Source organism: Apodemus sylvaticus, chromosome 11 (assembly GCF_947179515.1).
Source record: "Apodemus sylvaticus chromosome 11, mApoSyl1.1, whole genome shotgun sequence".
In the NCBI taxonomy this organism is placed as follows: domain Eukaryota; kingdom Metazoa; phylum Chordata; class Mammalia; order Rodentia; family Muridae; genus Apodemus; species Apodemus sylvaticus.
The window spans coordinates 77,274,207-77,296,601 of NC_067482.1; the positions used below are offsets into that span (position 1 = coordinate 77,274,207).

Genomic DNA, 22,395 nt, shown 5'->3' on the forward strand with positions numbered 1-22,395 from the left:
GGCACTACGCGATGACAGCTCTTGGGGAGTCGAGCTTGTTTCAGGGATAAGAATGCATCCTCCTGCTGCCACGCCCCTACGGGTACTTGCACACACGTGCTCATATATGCTCACACGATGTTCTGCAGACTTTAGTCTGACCCTTTAGCTGCTTTCTGCCTAGTCATTATCATCATGTGTCTATGCGGCTTGAGTCCCTGAAACTATTTTGTGCCCCTCACGAAGTTGCTATGGGTAACCAACAGCCACGGCCTGTAGTTTCCCCTAAAACCCAGTACCTCCCTGAAGATCCTCAAGTTCCTATTTCAGTGTAGAACCAAGACTCCAGTCATCTTGACTTTTAAACAAATCCCCTCGCCGGGCAGTGGTGGCATATGCCTTTAATTCCAGGACTTAGGAGGCAGAAGCAGGAGGATTTCTGAGTTCAAGGCCAGCCTGGTCTACAGAGCAAGTCCCAGGACATCCAAGGCTACATCCTGTCTCTAAAAACAAAAAAATTTTAAAATTCCCCTCACCTAGAAGGTGGGCCTGATCCTAGCAAGGGGTGCAACCAGGGTGGACAGTCAGCCAGTCCCAAGGTCTTCTCCCAAGGTTATAAAGTACGACAGATAAAATAGATTTAGGAAGGAAACACGAGTTTTCTCTGTGTTGTCCTGGAACTTATCATGTAGCCAGCTTTGCCTTAATCTCAGATCTCCTGTACCATGTCTGGCCCAGTGTAGATTGTTTAAACCAGGGGGTTTAGCTACCTGCCTTTTCCCCAGACAACTTTCAAATTAAGTACCCACTGTCCTCATGAGATCACTCACCTGTCAGGACAGCCAGGGGACTGAAGAGACCCAGAATACCTCCTCCACATACATACCCATGGTCCCCTCCTATGGACACAACTTCCTTGCATCCTGTCCTTGGTACCTCTAGACTCTGGTAACCCTGACCAGCCCGCCACTTTGGGGCACAGGAAGGCAGTTTGCAGCTTATCTGTCCTTACCCTGAGAAGGAAAAGCAGTCCCCTTGGAGCCTGGGACCCGCACCTTCTTCTAGGGACCAGCCAGAGGCTGCTGAATCCCCAGGTGCTATTAATCCCTCCTCCCCTGGGGACATACCTCAGAACCTGTCCCCTCGGGCAACAAGGACACAGCTGTACCAGTCTCGGAACAGAAAGTGAGGCAACTCATTGAAATCAGAACCAGTTATCTCTTTATTTTTTGGAAAGTAAGTTGGCTGTGTTAACAAAACCACATCTGCCAGTGTGGGCTGACAAACCATGTGCTAGGCCCCAAGAAAGTCACCCTGAGCCACTGTCCTGACCCTGCTGGCTGACAGCAAGGGACAGCCACCCAAGCCTAGGGCCCAGGAACAGTACAAAAAGTAACAAGATTGCATTCACCACTGTCTCCCAAGCTTTGAAAGGTAGCAGTCTAGGCTATAAAAGTCTAGAAGCACTGCATAGGAAGTGTTAAGCCTACAGCAAAACAACTTGTAAAAACACAATAAATTATAGATAGATAAACTTGTAACAGATATCTATTAACATCTGAACCTTCTTGCAGGGCCAGCCCGTCCCTGGGCACAGGCTCCTGCCTCGAATACATAGCAATTAGAATAATCTGTATGAAAAATACCAGTTCACCTTGAAATTTTTAAACATCTCCTAGAGAAAGCTCCTATATAAATCTAATCCCCCACAAAAGAGGGCCAAAGGCAACAGAAAACGCTCCCTGGAGCCAGCTCTAACTAGAAGAGCCACTCAGGCGCCAAGGAGCTGCGTCCAGCCTGGTGAGAGCCAGACGTGCGTTCTCAGCAGCTCCGTAAATCCAGCATAAACCTCTTCAGCTGTTAATAAGTTACAACGTAAAATGTCTGCAATACCCTGGGACTAAATGCTATGAACCTGGGGTTGGGGACTGGAGCTCTGAGGGTTGATAAATAGCTTTACAAATATACAGGTCCAGGTACAAACAGAACTGCGTGCCAGAAAAGCCCCGTTTCTCAGCCTCTCTTGCCAGTTGACTAGTGAGCCCCATGGAGTGTCTTGCTCCCTTGGGCCTCAGCTTCGCCTTTTTCCATATAGATATTCTTATATATATGTATGTATGTATATATATATATATATATATATATATATATCATACACAGCATCTATTTATATAAATGTACATTTTCTTCTGGAATATACCTTTCTGATAGATGTTAGGCCCCCCCTTCAGGTACCCGTAATCTGTCTCTGAGGGGCAGGAGGGGAAGCAGGCAGCCTGACGGAGCCGAGCTAGGACAGCCCAGGCACAAGGTGCTGTGGAGAAGAGGCTTGCCACACAGAGCAGAGCCTCCCTGCAGGCTCAGCTTTGGGCACCAAACAGCCAAGGCCCACTCTGGACATGGAGTCTGGCCCTCTCTACAATGGTCCCTGTAAGGTAGCACTGGGAAATGAGGGAACCGGAACCCCGGTTGCCCAGGGTGGGCCTCTTACATTCTCGTTTGGTGCTCCTGGCCCTGGCCAGTCAGGAGATCACTGTACAACAGTGCATGTTCCCAAGGGGCTTCTGCACCCAGGAGCCAAGGATAAACACGCAGGAAGTCTTGTCTATTATTGGCCCACTGCACTGGGCTGGCTGGGGTCCACTGCACACCAGCAGTAGCAGGGCGGGCTAGGGTCCGCGTAAACATTGGCTGGGGCTTGGTCTGTGGGACTGCTGGCCCTTCACGTCCGAGGTCCCCCATTACTGGGTGGGCCTGGGGGTAGCAGGTCATGGGTGAACACAGAGTCATCCCCGGACGAGCTGGAGCTAGGAGTATCCTGGCCACCTGGAGAGTACTGCTCAAACGGCACAGAGAGGTCCAAGTACTCCTGTTTGGTGGACACGGTTGTCAGGGCTGTCCGTCCCTCAGTATGTACCCCACCCCTTCTATCCCACACCATCTGTGTTCAGGCTCTGCCCCCTGTATAGGCCAGTCCCTCCGCTGGAGCTCCAAGCTACTCACAGTAAGCAAGGCGGCCACAGAAGGGGCAGGACTGAGGGACACTTACGTCAGTTGATGTCACAGTGAGGATGCGGTCTAAATCCTCTACCAACTGCTTGAAGGTGGGCCTCTGTGAAGGCACTGCATGCCAACATTCCCGCATGATCATGTACCTGTGGCAAGTCCAGTTATGAGTCCCTGGCCTGCTGCCCATCCCCACCTCACCCCAGGCCACCAGTCTCCTACACACACATCCCAAGGGCCCTGGTAGGAATCCTGCTACCCCCACAGACTGGGACCAGGAATAAGCGAGGCTCACAGGTCATGTGTGCAGTTGGCTGGCTTGTCCATGCGGTGTCCCTCTTTCAACAGCTTGAAAAGCTCTTCCACTGGGATGCCAGGATACGGTGAGCCCCCCAGAGTAAAGATCTCCCAGAGAAGGACACCAAAGGACCAGCTGCAGGGGAGTGAGGACAGAGGCCTGTTACCCCTGGCCGGTTACTGCAGCAGCCCTCACCAGGGCACACCACCGATGGGCAAAGTGGGACCCCAGGATAAGGAGATGCCAGCGCTGTGCTGGTAGCCCAATGAGGGGACCAGGACCCTGAAGGCTGCAAAAGTGCAACTTGCACCTCGTCTGTCTTCAGATCTCCCCTCCCCCACCCCCATCCTACGTGGGGACACATACACATCACTCTGGTGGGTGTAGACTCGGTCAAAAAGGGCCTCTGGTGCCATCCACTTCACAGGTAGCCGGCCCTGAGCAGAGGGAGAAGTGTTGGCTTTCGTGTAGGGCCTCCTGGTGGGGCCCTACACCCCAACCCTGCAGGACCAGAGCTCACATTTGTGGTCTTCTTGTAGTAATCCAGGTTGTGCACATCTCGGGCCAGGCCAAAGTCTGCAATCTTCATCACATTGTCCTCGGTCACCAGGACATTTCTGGCAGCCAAGTCTCTGTGAATACACTGAGGAGACAAGGAACCCGGGCTAAGCTGACCGCTCCCCAGCTCAGGCAAGCTTGTCACCCATTCTTCCACCCAGAGTGGCCCCACCTGGCCCGGGCCCTGTCTCTGCCCACCTTCTGGGAAGCCAAGTATTCCATGCCTCGTGCCACCTGGTAGGCACAGGACACTAGATCCTTGCAGGTAAGCTGTTCTTCTGGTAGCCTGCAGGCATCAAAGGAGTAGTCCATGCCCGGAGGTCGCCGAGCCCGCAGGAACTCCCGTAGATTGCCCTTGGCTGCATACTCCACCAGCACGTACAGGGGCCCTGGAAACACAGGCACCTCAGAGATGCCGTGAGACTCCGGAGCCCCACCCACCAGCTGACCACCCACCACCTGACCTACCACCCTGGGTGCAGGCCCCCAGCAGGTTAATGATGTTCTTGTGCTTGCCAATCATTTTCATCATCTCCATCTCAGATACCAGGTCTGACAGGTCCTTGTCAGTGGCATCATCTGTGCCGGGAACAGGGGTGTCAGCAGAGGGCCCCACAGCCCTCAAATGCCCCCTCTAGTTCCCACCCTCCTCACCTTTCAACATCTTCACGGCCACAGTGACAGGCTTGGCAGTACGGTCCTTGTCGATGCCAATAGCTTCAGCCATGACAACCTGTCCAAAGCAGCCTTCTCCAAGAGGCTTACCGAGTGTCAGCCTGACCACAGAAACAGAGGCAGTGAGTGTGCACTTAGAAACCTCAACCCTCACGGGTCATATACCACTGAATCTCAGAAGCCTAGGGCACTTGCTCATGAAGACAAAGAACCTCCCTGGAGTATCTCAGAAATACCCCCATGCCACCTAGCACCCAACCCCAGAACCCCTACCAGGTATATACTAAACCCCACCAAGTACATATTGTCCCTCACCACCACTGACCGGGTCCTGGAGAGCTCCCACTTGGGGTCAGCAGGCAGTTCAAGTTCAGAAACATTGGCCAGAACAGGACCTTCTCCTGACGACAGCCGGGCAATCCGCACGAGGGGTGTGTTGGAGTTCATAGAGGAGTTGGATTCCAAGGACACCTGCTTGGGTCATCAGGACAGGTTGGTACCACACGTGGGCTGGGCATTGGAAAAGGGGTGGGGTGGCAAAGCCTCCAGGTGGCAAGGTCATGTCCATGAGGCAGGGTGTGGGGCCAAGAAAGTGGCTGACCACTCTGACCTCTCTATGCAGTAGGGACTGAAGACTACTAAAAATGTTTTGCACCTCAGAGTAACTTGAGCTCCATATGGAGATCAGAGATAAAGAAGTTCCCACTCCACCCAACCACAGAGAAGTATGTCCGGGGCAGGCCCCAGGTCCTGCTGGGACTCTAGGAGACTCAAGGCAGGACAGGGAGCTCAAAACCTGGTATCTACTTTCTGTTACCTGTCGCTTAAGCGGGAAACGAGAGACCTTGTGCACGGTGGGCGAGCCCAGGCCCTTCTTTGGGGGACTGCGCAGGCGGCAGAGCGTCACAGCCGCCACCACCAGGATGAAGAGGAAGAAGCCCACCCCGTAGCTGAGGATGCCTGCGTACACACTGCCAGCCTCATCAGCTTCCATCAGCTCCTCCTCAGCTGCAAAGATACACATTTTGGAGTCTCATCCAGCCTCTTCAAACTTTCCCCAGGCCGGAACCACAGGCCTCAGTGGGGGAGGGAAGGGACCTGGGATACTTGGAGAGGAGGGGCCAATGGCCCCCACTCACCTTGTAGTATAATCAACAAACACCTGAGAGTCAACAGGGAATACACCCAGAAAAGAAACACCCAGGAGAGAAGCCCAGCAGAGCCAGAAGCACCCACACCGCTACCCAGGCACCCAGGAAATGCCAGAGCCTCAGATCAGGACTGTGGGGGGCCCTGCTGGAGAAGAGGCCCTAGCAGGACCAAGACGGGCAGGTCAGGTTCATGCTCCCATACCAAGCACAAGGCCTGGGTGAGTTTCACAGGATGGCAGCAATAAACCATTAAGGGGCCCCCTGAAATCCCTGGCAGCTTTGGCATGTCCTGAGACAGCACCCTAAGAGGACAGGTGCAGCGTGAGCAGCAGCAGAAGCCAGTACCTGGCAGAACCACCAGCCACGCAGAGTGATGGGAAAACCCGATAGAATTGCCCGCCAGGCAGGTGTACTCCCCCGCGTCCTCAAAGGTGACATTGTGCAAAGACAGAACCTCTAGCTCCTTGTCGGTGGTGTTAGCGCCTGCAGTCTACAAAGAGAGAACAGAGTGCGATAGGCGAGTGCCAACACCTCCCTCTGGGCACCACAGCAATCCACATGGAGATGATCCAGCCAGGCTGCAAGGAAAACGGCCGCCACCACCATCACATCCTTGGCCACCACCATGGCCCTGCCACAGCCACGGAGGCCCAGGCCCCTCTGGCTCCTGCACCGGGGCACTGAGCCTGAAGCCAGTCCCTCCACCAGTGGCGAGTCCTCTGTCCCAAGGTGAGCAACAGGCAGGTGGGCAGCACGATGCCACACAAAGGCAGCATGCAGAGTTAGTGCAGAAATAGGAGAGGTGCAGACGGAAGGATGGGCAGACAGACATATGGATGGGAAGCCAGAAGGCATCAGCCAGCCAGAGACGGGCATAAGGTCGATGCTCACACACAGCGCAGGATGTAGCCCCTAACAGGCTCAAAAGATTTTCTGAGTATGCAAGTGGGGGATGCAAGAGGACAGCACAGGCCTTGGGGGAGGGGGCTTTGAAGCAGATGGTCAGTCAGTGGTAACTGGGGCTACCAGTATTGTTGAGGGGTCACAAGTAGAGTTCCGAGCCACAGGCAGGGTCAAGCAGAATGGGTCGTGCAGGGCATGCGGGTAGGTGCACGGCTGGGGCATTGAAGCTGGAGCTCAGCGTGCCAGGCAGGCATGGGACAGAGTCGTTACCTGCTTGGGGCCCGTGAACACGCAGCCAAAAGGCCTTCTCAGCCACGCCTATGAAATTGGTGGCTCGACAGAGGTACTCGCCCCCGTCCCGCTCCGACACATTGGCCAGGCGGAGGCGTGCGTCTGCCTCCACATTCTCACTGATCCAGGACTGCGGGGACAAGAGACTGGGCTCAGGCACACCCCGAGCCAGCTCCGGAAGGACGTGAGGATGAGGCAGGGCAAGGGAGATCCCCAAAAAACGGGCTGGGGGCTGGGCAGCAACACCTGGAAAGCTGCCTGGGGAGGGGGCGAGTCACGGCAGTGGTGGGCGTGGTTTCAGAAAGAGGCGGGCCTTCCCTCAGTGTCTGTTCCCACTGGTACACATACTCGCTTACATACACGCATATACAGAGAGCGGTGAAGGAGAGGAGAAGGAAGAGAGAAATAGGAGACTGTAACCCACAGCCTCTAAATCCTCGCCCCGGGGGTCATTTTAGGGGAACTAGCTTATTCTCATGAACATTCATGCCCATGGTGAGAGGCACACGGGACAGGACCCCAGGACCCCGTGGTCTCTTTCTCAATAGCAAGGATTCCTGTTCCAACCAGTCCCTAGCCCCCTCCCCGACCAGATCTCCTTGTTTCTCAACAGCTGTTTTCTTTGGGCTTCCAGTGTTGCACACTGGAACATGCTGGGGTATGGACCATGCTACAGGCAGGGACGGCAGGACAGAACCAGTGCTGTGATATGCAAGCAGATGATACCAGCCAATCCAGGCCAGCTGAGAGTGTCTAGCCAGTCCCCACCCCACGGGGGTCCAGAGGGTACTAACTCAGCAGTCATCCTCCTGCCCTGAGCCACCATAACTGTCACCCAAGAGAAGACTTCTGCAGGCCCAGCCCTTGGAGTGACAAGTCCCCTGGCAGGGCACAGGCAACACCGAGCCTGCCTAGAGAGCAGAGTAGGCGACATGCACTGGGACTAAGCTGCCCCTTCTCAGAAGCTCCAACACCTCGGTAAATCCCAACATATCCCTCAGCCAAGAGGGACGAATAGGCTAAGGCCAGGGCGGCTCCAGCTGAACCACCTCCCTGCCAGCCACCAGGTGGCGGTAGAGCCTACCTTGAGCACCGTGACGTAGGGCGTGCCGTCAGGGCCCACCTTGCTGCCGTTCACTTCCACGTGCTTCAGCCACTGGATGTGTGGCTGTGCATCGCTGTACACCTTGCAGTGGAACTCCACGTCACTGCCCAGAATGGCTGTCTGGTTGGCCGGCAGCCCAGCCTGCAGGATGGGCCGGTGTGGGGAGCGCTCTGCAAGAGGTAGTCAGGTCAGGGGCAGTGGGCCAAGGGACCCAGGGATGCCCTGCCTTGGCCACCCGGCCCGGCCCGGCCCTCACCCAGCACATCCAGGGTGTACGTCTGCCGGATGCTGCCGAACTTGTTCTCGACCACGCAGGTATAGTTGCCACGATCAGAGGGCACCACACTTTCCATGACCAAGCTCCACTGCTGATGGCGGAGCTGCAGGTAGGAGTCCGTGAGTAGATGCAGGCTATACCTTGTCTCTGGTCGTCACCCCCAGGCCCCTAACCCAGCCCTACCTTGATGCCCCCAATGCGATGCTCTCCTCGGAATTCTTTGCCATTCTTCAGCCAGGAAATGGAGGGGGTAGGGTTGCCAGCAGCAGGGCAGCGGAAGCGTACAGTGTTTGCAGCTGGCACTGCCAGCAGTTTCTTATCCATGCGCTCTGGGCGAGTCCAATAAGGAGCCCCTGATGGTACAAGTGCCCACAACAGCTGTAATCAGTGCCTTCCAGAACTTTCCCTGCCTGCCGCTAGCCTGCTTCCCATTCGGTATTGAGAGTACTTTGCTTTGCCTGAGCAGGCTCCCAGAGCCTGGGCACCACATTTACAGTTGCCCTACTCTCAGATCTGAATATATCTCCTCCTCGCCCTTTGGTGCAGGCCCCTGGGTGGAGGTCCCCAGAAGGTAGATTCCAGTAGGATGCAGATCCTGGGAGACAGCTAGGTCAGGTCATCCCACCAGTCCGCAAAACCTGAGCCAGCCTCTGCAGTGCCCAGGGCCTGGTCTAGTCCCTTCAGCTGGCATGTCCCCACACTGAATGCTCTGACTCCTCTGGGCTGGGTGGAGGAAGCCACCCGGCTAGGACCCCTGAAGCAGCTGAGGGACAGAGCAGGGATCCATCCAGGACAGAGCAGGGAGGCAGGCCCCTTCTGCAGTGACCTCACTATACTCTACCACAGGACCATGTGCGTCTGAGGGTGGAGGAGACACTGCACAGGGAAAGAGGACAGTCTGCATCTGACGGTGGGGGACCCCTCCACGCTGAGCAGCCCTCCCAGGCTCCCAGGGGGACCAGCAGGCTTGACACACTCAGACTGCAGTGACCTAATGCTTCCCTCCACCAGGCAGGGTCCAGAAGGTGACTCTTTAGTCACCTCAGAGCCCAAACCCATGTCAGGCATAAACACTACACAACCTGGGAAAGCCAGGAAGGCAAAAGCAGACCCAAACTCGGAGCAAAGTCACTGGTAATGTGGCTGGGGCAGGGGCTAGGGGAGGGAGCAACTGGGTTAGAAAGTTTGCTCTGAGCAACCTGGTAGCCAAAGGAAAAAGGGAAATGAGCCAGACACCTTCCCCAGACAGCAGCCTCTGTTGGCTTCAGTGCCAGAGTCCTGTGTAGATCGCACTCTGGAATCCCATGCAAGCCTCTGCACCCGTTCTCCTTGCCCCCACACACCAGAGACAAAATCCTGTTTTCCCATAAATTTTGATTCCTCTCAACACCTTGTCCACTCTTCCCTAGAAGTCCCCAAATGACCCAAGTACTCAGTCCACACAGCCTAGGCTCCTAGTTATAGACACACACACACACACACCCTCTGTGATGCCCTCTTTACAAGGTCTACTTCAGCCTGGCACCGCCACTGTCTCCTCCTGCAGAGCAGAACCAACACCCACTAGTGCCCTTCATCCCTGGATCTATCGTTCCTCAGCAACAATCTGAGCTCCACCCCTGGCTAGCCTCACACCTGTGATGCCCCTTCCCACCAGAGTCAAAACCGACGTCCTGCAGACCAGCCTGCCTCCTCCCTGCTCCCAGAGCACTGGTCCCTGCTCTACCCACCTGTAGCCGTGTTCCCCTCTAACCACCAGAGGCATCCTGGCCCCACCAGCTCAGTTCGCCTGGGCTCTAATCTCACCTGTGTCTTCAGCCACGTCCTCCCCATCTTCGTCATCTCCTGAGGATGGAGCATCTGCAGGTTACAAAAGGGGATTCTGTGATACCCCTACATCCAAAGACCTGCTGCTTCCCATAGCTGCTCTCCACACTTCAGGGCCTACTGCTCCCTACCGTTGGGATCCCGCCTTCACAAGGCCGTTCATTCAGACGGTACCTACTTAGGGGTACCCCCTCCTCTCTCTCAACAGCCAGCAATACTCTTAGGCCAGGGATGCTGCAGCCACCCGGCCCGGGAGTGTCCTGCTCTCCCTGGTTACACAACAGTTCAATGCACTTTGGAGCCCTACCTACCACGCACTTACCTGTCACTCGCACACTGAAGTGGCATAGCACACGCCGAGTTAGCCGATGCTGGCAGACGTAGACCCCTGCATCCTCATGGGAGGCATTTAGCACTTGAAGCCTCTGAAGCCCTACCAGGATGCGGTGGGAGGCCACCAGCCCCGCACCATCCTTAGCCCAGACAGTGGGGCCTGTGGGGGCACCCCCGGGCGGGTGGCAGCTCAGCTCCACGGTGTCCCCACTGCCAAACGTCACCTGCTCCTGCTGGCTAGGTTCAGGCCCTGGAAGCTCTGTGGAGTAAATGATAAGCTATGAAACAGGTTCTCCAAAGCAGCACGCTGGACACTCAGCACATTACTCCGCGAACACTAGCAAAGGCTGTGGTGGGCAAGCGAGTGATGTGCTCCTGGAGCCTGGGGTCCTGCCAGACAGCGTCCAAACCGGGGGTGGAAAACTGTTTTAATAAGAGCCTGGAGGCATCAGTGTCTCGGCTCTGTCAATGCCCTGTGCTAAGCAAGGCTCTGGCTCTACCCTATAGGAGGAAGCTGTGTTTCCAGGATACTCTGGAAGAGGAACAGCCCTCCTGACACCTGAATCAGCTTAAAGTGCCAAAAAGGGTTTGGGACAGCTCTGTGGTACAGCACCTGCCCGGAGGCCTGAAGCCCTGAGTTCACCCTCAGCATCACAAAAAAAGTCACCAACTCTTCTTCCCCTGATCCTTCCACCATTTGGAAATGTAAAATCAGTCCTGAGCTTACTGGGAGGCACAAAAGCAGGTTGGAGACAGGCTGTCCTTCCCTGGCCTTTGGCTCAAAGCTCAGAGAAAGAATAGGGAGCCCTTTCAGAACCTTCTTTGCACCCAACCCTCATCTTGGCTTCTAAACCAGTTTGGATGGAGAGCCAGAGAACAGAACACATTTTAACAGGAAAGAGAAAGCTAGGTATGGTGGCTCATGCACTCAGAAGTCTGAAGCAGGAGGATTACTACAAGCTCAAGACCACCCTGGCTATGGTGGGAGACTGTCTCAAAAACATCAAAATAAATGGAAAGAGAGAAGACAACATGAAGTCACACAAGAACACGGGTGGGTAGCCCTTGCTGGCATACACCAGGGCTGCTGTTCACAGGAGCTGCACACCTCAAAGGCTGAAATATACCAGTTGGGGGTGCTTGGACAGTCCATGCCTTGCAACTTACACACCCATCTCACAGAGCTGCCAGCCTGGAAAATACAGACACCATTCTGGTCTCTTAGGTCTCTAGTCACTGGGCTATGAGACTCATACGAGCCCACAGGTTGGCTGAGAATACAGGACCCTATTTCCCAAATGAGGACCAGGTGGGCGGGGGTGAGGGTGGGAGAGACCTGTCAGAGTGGCCATATGAGCCAAGTGGAGCCAGCCACCCACCCTGAAGGAAGGCTAAGAAACTTGAGTAGCAGCGCTCCTCCATTAGACAGACACAGGTAATACACCTCTCCCCTGCCCAGGTGCTGCCCAAGCTCACGAGGAGGCCCAAAGACTTCACCCTCAGGGAGGTACCACCATCTGGGCTATCTCCCCCAGGCCTCCCTGCCAGGACCTGACAATGCCCATCACAAGGCAGCTGGGCTCAGGGCCCAGGACAGGAGTGGGTGGTCCTGCTAAGCAGACCTCCTTCCTCAGATCCAGCTGGACTGGCTATAATGTCACTTGTCATTCCGCCGACGCATGGCCTAGATTCGAGGCCCAGCTGTCCACTCTGGCCACACCAGTCCTTGGGCCCAATTCTGTCCATCCCGGAGACAGCCCACAGGCTCAAAGTCCACCAGGATTCGGACAGACAGAGGGAACCATATATCCCCAAAATTATCCACGAAGCTCCTGTCCTTCGGAGTCCCCACAGCTTTAAGCTGCCCTGGGCATGATCATAGCCAGGGGCCTACTCTCCTGACTTCCAGTCCTCCAGCCCTGCTACCATGGCCAGTGGGGACCACCCAGTGCTGGAAGCTGCTTAAGTTCTCCCTCCACACAAGAGCTAAGAACAGTCTGGTCAATAGCCTCAGTCCACGCCTTGGCCCAAAGGCAACAGCCAGTTGGTTCCAGTTTGGTCTGGGCAAGACAACCAGTCAAGCCATTCACACAAGTATTTGCTTTAACCTCATTCAAAGATGGACTGGAAAAGACCATGACAGCTCCCAAGCCAGACCCTTGGAGAAGCAAATGGCTGGGGGGTATAGGGTGTGGAGGGGAAATGGTTCAATCAGCTCAAAGAGCTGACCTATCATCCGTCCATCCATCTTGTCTACTGGGAGCTAGGTGACACCAGACACCTGGGCTTCAGGGGGCCTTCGGCAATAATATATCCACCACCAACCACCACCCTGAGTCAGGGAGTGAATGGAAAGAAGGTGCTTGCTTAAGACAATGCAGAATAGGTATGCCATATTCTGAGGCCGTAGAAGCAGAGCACTGGCCAGGGGAACTCCCACACCATTAGCCTCCGGGTGTGAACCAGTAACTCCCGAGGCCCCATCAACAAAGGAGCCAAATGCAGCACCAAGTACTGGTACTTGTGCTGTGCCCTTCAAGGGAGCAATGTCCCTACCACATGGATCCCACAGCACCTATCCCCAGTGCTACATGGCACCAACATGGACCTGGGTACCATAGCTCACTGTTGCAGGCTAAGGGACACTGTATCCCAATCAGGTTGTACTGGGTCTACAGTCTCCTAGACTGCCTCAGTTTCCTCCACTACAGCACAATGTGCAAATCCCAACGTGCACACCTGAGGTCCAGCAAGACCTGGTTAAGGGTCTAAAGCATGTAAAGGGGGTGTGAGAATGACCGGTGCCTGTGCTGAAGCCCCTTGACTCAAACAATGGAGATCACAGCTGGAGGGAAGGAAGGCTGCAGCCCCTGCCTGGAAGACCTGGTAGTCCAGAGTTCTGTTGCTGATCTACGTGTGCACTACAAAACCAGCATCAATTCCAGACCTGGTCTGAGGTTGGTCATCCTAAAGAACTCCAGGGACTTGGACTTTGGAGCAAAACCAGGACACTGATCTGAATGACACCTGCTGTGACCGTGAACACAGCTGGTGTGGGAGGTATGGCCAGGTGTATGAGTGAAACTACCCAAGAGACAGGAGGGTGCCCCCAAAGGGCTTGAAGCCAAGTGTCTCTTGCCTGCCTCCTTCCTCCCCACCCCACCCCACCTTGAGACATTCCAGTTTCCACACTTTATTATAAAAGTCAAGAACGGAAGATAGAATAAAAAAAAAAAAAAAAAAAGGAAAATCCAGAGGCTGGGCGGGCTAATGAGGGCTTACCGGGGATTATCTGGTTTAATCCCCCAAACAACCCTGCCATTACCAGTCCTCTCTAGCAGGACAGGTGAGGAGACTTAGGTTCTAGGAGAGTACTCAAACCGAGGCAGGCCCCAAGCCCAAGTGGCTTTGTTCACAGCTCAGTAATTTCTCAACTGGGCAGGCCACCTCTCCCCAGGACATTATCTACCTTCTAACATACCTCGGGTAACTCGTTTTCCTTTTAGGCACAACTATAAAAGGAGGTGGAATTGTTCCAGGTCCCAAGTAAAACCTGAAACCTGGAGAAAAGGGGATTCTAGGCTCAGCATAGGATCCAAAGCTTCAGGGTCTAAGATCAGCCCAGGTTAATGAACCACCGGGAGGGCCAGCAGGGCTCAAAGTCCAGCCTCGCGGGGGGGGGGGGGGGGGGGGTATGAGGGTATGAGGTGGAAAGCCCTGCTTCTGCAAGCAGGCCTGGGGTCAACTTTTGGACACCCCCCCCACGGACTACTCTCCCCCACACTAAGCACACCAGCAGGGCTTGCACCACCAAGGGCAGCCAGATTAGGCTGGGGACCTAGCCCCACCCCACAGCCCTTGACCCCAGCCAGCTCCTGCTTGGTAATTTATGTTCGTAGGGAAAGCGCCAGCCCAGACCTCTGTAAACTTTACCAGGTCTTTGTATTTTTACAGCCCGGCCCATCTCGTTAAGGAACCGGATTAAGTTTATTGGCCTATCAATTCCCTACCTGTCTCACCAGCTCAAACGCAGAAGCGAGGGGCGGGCGCACATCCCACCGATCCCTAGCGGCCTGCCTCTGCTTTGGTTCCCTCACCGGGGTCGTGCCAGGAGGCCACCGTCACTGCCTGGAGCACAGTGAGGGTGTGCGCTCCGCCCCGCCGCCCCTACCCAAGCTCACTGACACCCGACGCAAGGAGTAATATCTTCATCTGAATGCACATGCTAATGTGGTCCCGTCCGGCCATTCGGCGTCCGGGAAGCCAGGCAGTCCTAGCAGGCGCTAAAAGCGCGCGCTGACCTCCCGACCGCCTCTGTCACGCCGCTGAAAGACACGCACATTCAAGCTCCCAGCCCACTTTCATTCATAAAAAAGAAAAAAAAAGAAAGAAAGAAAATGACATTGTTCCCGGAGGCTGCAGCCGCTGGAGAGAGGGGCGCGGGGGCGCCGGGAGGGGCACACCGCCATCTGCCTCCTCCCGCTGCGCCCGCCGCACTCGCACCTCCCCGAGAGGCCGCGCCGCCATCAATGCGCGGTCTGTGGCCGCCGAGGTACAAAGGAGCGGCTGTTCGGGCCTCAGCTCGGGTGGGGCGACAGCTTACCGAGCGAAAGCCTCCCTTCGCGCGGCCTCCCGCCAGACCGCTGCTCTGCTTTGCCACGCTGCCACCGGGCACAGCCGGGGGCCGCGCGCGTCGCACCTCGGGCGGCCGAGGGACTCAGAGCGGACGGTGGCTCCCTTTCGCATCCTTGGCCTCCGGCCCGTTTGACGGCACTCACTGTCTCATCAGACTTTGGCGGCCAGCGGGGCTACCTAGGCGGAGCCAAGATCCTGGGACCTCATCTCCCAGCGTGCGGCCTGCAGGGCGGTCCCCGTGCGCGCCCCTGGGAACCGACCCCTCAGTCCGCCTACAGGATGAGAGGGGAGCGGCGGCACTGAAGCTGTCACCTTGTCATGCGAAACACTTGAGAGCTGAGCTTTGGCTGGGATACTACTACCCACCCAGCAAAGTCCTGCCTTCCTTTAGCAGAAGCTGAGCAAGAACTGTTCCGGGAGGACGGCGGAATCTGTAACAGGCACTTTTCATCCTCTCAAATCCGAGAAGCAACAATAGGAATCGTGGGAAGTCAGCTCGCGCGCCTTCCCGACGCGCCTCGGCCTGGGACCACCGCCACGGCGCACCGGTCCCCGTGACACCTCGCACTTGGGTGGTGGCTCCCAGCCAACAGACACCCCCAGAAACTGCCAGCTGACAGCAATCCACGGGGCAGGCGACAAAACCCGGGCGCATTGGTCCCTGTGGTGCTACTGAACCCGATGCCCCTTCCTCACCCAAGGGCTCTTCGCCTTTGCCAAAACCCCTGTGGTCCAGGGCCGGCCCCCCCCGGAAAAACACCTTGGGTCAGTCCTTACCTGCCGCTCTCCGCACAGCTCGCTGCTCTGGAACAGGAGGCTCGGAAGTAGCTCCAGCCACGACCGCCACGCAGAACACTAGCACGCAGGCCGGGACTACCATGGCTCCAGAGCGGGGGCCGTGGCGTCCTCAAGCAGCGCGCGCGGGCATGCTGCAATCCCCCACGCCCGGATCCGGCGCCGGTGGGAGGACGCCTCCGCGGAGACTACAAGAGGAGAGCGCCCAGTTACTCCGGAGGGCAGTCGGGAAGCGCGGCCTCGCTCCTGAACCCGGACCCCGGCCGCCCCGCCCGCCGACTCCTAGCTCTCCCGGGCTGCCTGGCGCCGGCCGCCTCCTCCCAGCCGCGGTCCCTCCCTCCTCCTTCCCTCCCTGGTTGCGGCAGAGCCCTCCCAGGACGGCGGCAGTAGCCACAAACTTTCCAGAGAGGGAAGCCCGAGCCTTGCCCGGCCTCGCAGCACTTACGGACCGCTCCACTTCCAGCACATCGCACCCCCTTGACTGCTTCTGAGCCCGCCCGGCCCCCTCCGGGCGCCTGCCGGGTCCTTCACACCAACCTGGCGGCCGCTAGAGCCCAGCTCACCACGCGCCGGTCCGGCTCCTACTCCGACTCCGGCTCTCGGCCCGCTCTTCCAGGGTCTCCTCTGTCCCAGTGGCCGGCTGCCCACCGGTGAGTCCCCCCCGCCGGAGCGGACCGCACGGCGCCAGCTGCTCCCGCCACCCCCGCTGCCACAGTGCACTGAACTGGGGCTGCCCGGAGCGCAGCAGCCCGCGGGGGGGGGGGGGCTGCTCCCGCCACGCCCCGAACACTCCCCTTCCCCAGCGGCCAAGGGGCGGGGGATCCGAAGAGGCGTGGTCAGGCGGGGGCGCCCGGCGGACCTGGAGGGCGTGGGAGCCCAGCTGGGGCGGAGCAGGCGAGGCAAGGGTCGCACACTCGACCCCTTGAAGCAATGCCTTGCTCAGGCCTGTGTACCAGCCCGCTTCTCCCTCCAATAAAGCTGTGCTGGGGGGCTCAGAGGGCTGACCTCGGTAGGGGTCCAGGTATTAGGGACCAGCCCCTGAGCTGAATGAAACCTGTGCAAGGAGCAGCGGTAAATCCTCAGGTGCAGAGCCAGCCGGTATTCCAGAAAGACAAATAATCTATGAAGAGGCCTTTCAGTGAAAGATGGAGCAGAGTTTACATGATGAAAGACCCAGGGTTTGCACTCTAGAAAAGGACTCACTGCTGTATTTATCAAACCAACCAGTGGCCCGCATCCTGCTCAGGGATGATGTCCACACTTCCCCAAGAACACACAGGTTTGGAAGAAACGTCCTACCTAGCCTCAGAATACTAAGAAGAGTTGGGGATACAGAGTAGGGAGCCTGCCCTGCCCTAGGGCTGCCCGAACTCCAGTCTATGGCTGTCCTAGCACAGCACACCCATCATGAGGACACATTCCATCTGGGGAGTGTCACACTGACAGCTGGTCCCTGGAGGATCAGCCTGATCACCCCATCATGCTGGCAAGCTGTAGGTCCTGCCTGGCAGAACTTCTGTAACAGCAACCAACACCACCCTGTGACTGATGGCTTCTCTATCTCCCCTCACAAGGCAGGGAACCTTGTCTCACCTTCAGACAAGCTCCACAAGATCTGATGAGGCCTATGAGAGCCAGATATGTGGGGGTCTCTGCTCACTGCTTCTGCCCAGTCTGGCTGTGTGGCTTGAAGGACTTAACACTGCATGTCAAAAAAAAAAAAAAAAAAAAAGGCAGGTGGGCCGTGAAAACCTCCACTGGCTCACTGGTCACTCTTATCTTTCCCAGATAGCTGAGCAGGGCCCTGCCCCCAGAGCCCTCATGCTAGCCCTCTGTGTCCACCATAGAGCTGGGTGGCTCTGCCTACTGTTACTCCTGCACTGACCAAGCACCCCTCCCTGCAGACTGGCTAGAATCCAGTCCTGGGTTCCCATGGCACCCCCAGGCAGCTGCCCACAGGTCCTCTCCCAGGATGCCACCCAGGGGGTCATAGCAGACATTCTCCCCTAATCTATTGGCAGATTAGTTATCAGTAAATGAACCAGAATGTGAGCTCTGACCCCTATTTCCACCCCCTTCGTCTGGAGGATTTACCAGAACCCTTCACACCCTGTGACTGGGATCTGAGCATCCATCCAAACTGCAATACTTCTTTATTTCTGAGCCGACCTCCTTGTTAGAAATACCCAGGCAGCAATCTCAGGCCAGTGCTGGTTATTCTCTGAATCCCATGGCCCAGCAGATCATATCTCTCAAGCTACCTTGTTTTCTAATGGGCTAAACATGCAGAAAAGAGGATTCCAGACAGGGTACTCCTCTGATTCTCCCCCAACCCTGTGGCCTGGCATTGGCCAGCACTTATAGACCCCTGCTTAACTGCAGCAGTAGGGGGAGGGGATTAACCCCTTTCATCAAAAATTAGCTGTGTGGGGTTCACAACTTGTATTCCTGTCTTGAGCCTACTTTCAGATTAAAATCTGGTTGTCTTAAATTTACTTTTCCAATTCAGGACAATGAAGTCTGAGGTCAAGCTGGGCTGGCTGTGGGCCCTGAGGAGGCTTCTTCCTGCCTATTTTAGCTCTGGGGCCTCCAGGCATCCATGACTTATGGTCATCTCACTCTAGTCTCTGCCTCTGCCTTCCCATGGCTTCTGTGCCTCCTGCCTCACACAGGACACTTGTGGTTGGATTTAGAGCTGTTCATAAAGTGCAGGATGACCTCACCTCAAGTTTCTTCCCACCGTTATACTTGCAAGACTCTTTTTCCAGATAAGGTCACACTCATGGATCCCAGGAGATCGCACACAGACCTGCCTTTGGGGGAGCCACCTTCTGCCCACCACACACCTGGCTGTCCCTGGTCCCCTGACATCATGCACATCATGACATGGCCTAGGTGTTACAGATTTTCCAACATGGCTGCCACTGTCTGGTGGCTCTTACATAAAAGGGGCACAGCATTTTTAAGACTGCGCTGATTCTGTGGGAATCTGATGTCAGTACAGTCCCTGGTCCCCGTGTACCAGCCCCAAGTAGCTACAGCTCGCTTGCCTTGCCCTCGATACCAGGATGTAATTCCTGGGAGGATGGTCTGTTTCCAGTGCCATTATCTGAAGTGATTCTTCCCAAACCAGTAGGTTCAGCAGGAGTCCACCTGCCTCTCAGAGACCTATACAAGATGAGGCTGAGCCCACCATTCTGTTATCAGTGCAGGATGATAGGGGATCTCCAATGATAAAGCCCCCTTCCATGCCTACACCTCCTAGCCCACTTCTGGGGGACCCACCAGCTCACATAGATGGAGTCTTCTTCAGTAAACGTGAGTTGAGGGCAGAGGCCGAGTCAGGCATACTAGGGATAGCTCAGGGACTCAGAGCTTGGTAGCTTCACCTTTCTGGGGCCTATGCTGCCAAGCAACAAGGGAAGAGACTGGAGAGGCCCCAGCTGCATGTGCCCTAGAATGGAATCCCTACAGGCTGGCAGTAGACAGTCTGACATTTGCCCTTCCCTGACCTCCCCGTCTAAACCAGGGCTGAGGCTGGGGAAACGGTTGTGAGATACCATACTGTCAGCCAGGAGGAGTAGGGGGTGGCTGTCCCAGACAGACCTGAAATCACAACTCACCTCTTACCCACAGGGTTCCTGGCAGGTGGCAGCTGCTACAGGCCACAGTGGAACTGGAACCCAGGCAGAGGAAGCCGTGGGACCCTGCCAAGGTTGCACTCAAGGAGGGAACCTGGTCCAGCAGGGGCAGCTGCCCATAAGGCTGGGTGAAGGGATAAGGGAAACTGAGCCCCAAAGGACTCCACGGCCTGACTTGAAGGGCCGAAGGCTTTCAGAGCCCAAAGCTGCTCTGTGTCCTCCTAGGAGTCCCCGTTCCTTCAGCTGCTGGGAGACATCGTTACTGTGTGCCCATAGGTTCAGAAGCAGTGCAGGACCATGGGGAAGGGTCTCAGAACTCTGTCTTAGAGGACTGGCCTGACCTGGTTTCCCCAAAGAAGAAACAGGGAGCAGGTTTGAATGGCGATGTGACTGTGAAAGTATGTGGGTAATTTCTGCCTTTCAATTTTAGTCTCATAATTTGAGGATTAAAATCAAAGTACATTTGATTTGCACATTATAACAAAAAATGGAACAAGAAGAGAAAAATATTCCAAAAGCCTTCAGCCAATACTAATAGCTACTAGGTAAGATCCTTAATTTTAGCTGTGAGCTTCCTGGCAGGTTGAACAAAAAGGGCAATAAGATGATTCATGTACTATTGGGAGCCTGGGTATGCTATGATATTCCAGGCCAAGCTTTTTGGCCTTTTTGCCCCTTGGTTCACTCAGACCACTAGACCTCAAGTCCTCACTTTTTTTGGTCTGGAAAATGTGCTTGGACAAGTAAAGAGTGGAGACCAGAGCTGTGGAGAGATGCAGGGCAAGGGTGAGCTACCAAGCTGACAAAGACGAGCTACACAGCAGAAAGCAGGAAGAGTTGTCAAGGGACAGCTAGGGTGCCTCGAAAGCCCCCAGGAACAACGTGTGCACGGGGCAGTGCCGAGCAGAGAGGGGGTAAGGCCTGGACAACCCGAGGGACCGGCATGGCCAGGCCAGTAGCTGCTGAGCCGTTCAGAAATCTATTTTCCTAAGCTCTTGGCCTGAAACCTCAAGTGTATTTTCCCTAAGTTTTATTTTTTCTTTGACCCCAAACTCTGGTAAATTTAAGGGAAATTTAATTATGGTGTTTTGGGTCCATTTACACTTAAACCCTCTCAGCCTTCTTTCCAGGACCCTTTGCAGTTCAGCGTGCCTTGGGAGCCTTCTAAATGAATGTTTTATTATTTTTTTTGAAAAGGCCTTGCCCCCTCCCACCCCCCAGGACTAGCCTTCCTGCCAAGAATAAACAAGTCCTAACTCTGCAGGCTCCAGCAGAACTAGGAATCTAGGCCCCAGGGCCCAGCAGCCCTCGCCACACCCTCCTCCTCCACCCCAGTGGGTCTCTATTACACTGCACTCTTCTCTGTCCTGGTGTCACCTATGGCAGATTTGCTCTGTCCCCCTCTACTGGTTGGCCCTCTCGCCCGTCATCCCTGTGTGACCCTCAGCCAAGCATTCAGCTCTATCCTCTAAGTTTAGAGCAGCCAGCTGGGATGGCATGCCTGTGTTCTCGAACACCTGAACGCACACTGCTGAGTTCCCAGTCCTCCCACAGATGGCTTGGGTAGAGCAATCCAGGTCCTTGTGTGGTCAGGAGACTATGAAGTTGATAGTCTTGGTGGTTCCTGACAGAACCCTCACAGAAGCCCCATTTGACAGATGGGGAATAAAGAGGCACTGTCCCAGTTACTCAGTCACCAGAGGTAACCACATTGCTTCCAGAGATGTTTCAGCTGAGCTTGGGGACAGTGGAATGTTTCGGCAGCCCTCAGAGCAGTTGGGACCTCACCAGCCCTGGGCTAGGTGCCTCATCAGCCTGAGGAAAAGGACCAGCCCACCCACAAAGCCTGGTGAGACTCTCAGGATGCTGAGGGAACTGGAGATGCCAACACATAGGCTGCTTACAGCTAACTGGGGGAGGTAGCTGTTTGCAGAGAGCTCACCAGGTAGAGGCTGCCAACTCACCACCCATAGCCACTTCAGGAGCCTCATTTTCCAGGAGTGTCCCAGCTAAGATCCAAGGGTCATAAGCCCAAATTTCAGCTCCTAAGTTTCCTGCAGAATCCAGTAAGAGGATATAGCCTTGCCTGTCACCTGGGTCTCTGCCCTAGTTCACAAAGTAGGCGTGCTGGACCTGGGAGTTGAATTCAGGCGAGACAGATGTAGAGGCCACTTCCCTGTTCAGTCTCTTCAACCCACATCTGAAAGTGCTTTTGCTGTCTGCTGGACTCCACTGGAGGCTGCCTGATGCTTGGGTATGTAGTGGTGTCTGTCTATACCCTGTCACAGCGGGAAAGCTGAGACATGTTCTGTGACAGTCCCTTTGCTCTGTTTCTTTTTTCTTTTTTTGTTTGTTTGTTTTTTGGATTTGGTTTTTTCGAGACAGGGTTTCTCTGTATAGCCCTGGCTGTCCTAGAACTCACTCTGTAGACCAGGCTGGCCTTGAACTCAGAAATCCGCCTGCCTCTGCCTCCCAGAGTGCTGGGATTACAGGCGTGCGCCACCACTGCCCAGTGAGAACCCCTTTTCTAAGGGTCTTCTTATGGGCTAAACCGAATGTTCACCTGCGATGTTTCTACCCAGAGGGCACATGTAAAGTCAGGTACATTAAGAGGCCTGAGGGGTGGGCAGGCAGTGGCTCCTTAGACACCTGTCTCCACGTGGCCCCCACATCCTTCTTGACCTTGCTAACTATGCTGGTCATCCTCTTCTCTCTGAGCCACCACTTGCTCCTGGCCTGCAAGGTCCCAGCACTGGGTAGGCTGGACAGGCAGGGTCTACAGCTCCTAATAGAGATGTCTGTGCTTCTGCAGGCCCTCTCCTAGCCACGCCCATTGCCTGCCCCTCGCCCTGGCTGCTGACAGCTTTATTGTCCACTAGCATGGGCTGGATGGGGGAATGAGGGTGTGTTGAGTCAGCCCT

At 55.6% G+C, this 22,395-nt stretch overlaps 1 protein-coding gene across 5 annotated transcripts; it reads right to left on the reverse strand.

Annotated features, from left to right (window-relative positions):
* Nucleotides 1-1,177: 1,177 nt before the first annotated feature.
* Fgfr3 (fibroblast growth factor receptor 3) lies at nucleotides 1,178-16,570 on the reverse strand. Of its 5 annotated transcripts, none has more exons than XM_052198781.1 (18): nucleotides 16,397-16,570; nucleotides 15,816-16,021; nucleotides 10,393-10,662; nucleotides 10,050-10,103; nucleotides 8,427-8,596; nucleotides 8,223-8,346; nucleotides 7,946-8,136; nucleotides 6,841-6,991; nucleotides 5,334-5,524; nucleotides 4,842-4,990; nucleotides 4,496-4,617; nucleotides 4,310-4,420; nucleotides 4,040-4,230; nucleotides 3,804-3,926; nucleotides 3,650-3,720; nucleotides 3,281-3,418; nucleotides 3,029-3,134; nucleotides 1,178-2,848 (listed from the first exon to the last, which is right to left on the reverse strand). In XM_052198781.1, exons 2-18 carry the CDS (start codon nucleotides 15,916-15,918, stop codon nucleotides 2,702-2,704), a joined length of 2,412 nt encoding a protein of 803 aa, XP_052054741.1. In that variant the 5' UTR covers nucleotides 15,919-16,021; nucleotides 16,397-16,570; the 3' UTR covers nucleotides 1,178-2,701. The 5 variants fall into 5 exon arrangements, with proteins under 5 accessions (XP_052054741.1, XP_052054740.1, XP_052054745.1 ...); XM_052198780.1 differs by having other exon boundaries at nucleotides 16,371-16,570; XM_052198785.1 differs by lacking the exon at nucleotides 6,841-6,991 and adding an exon at nucleotides 6,013-6,157 and having other exon boundaries at nucleotides 4,842-4,987; nucleotides 16,371-16,569.
* Nucleotides 16,571-22,395: the final 5,825 nt, after the last annotated feature.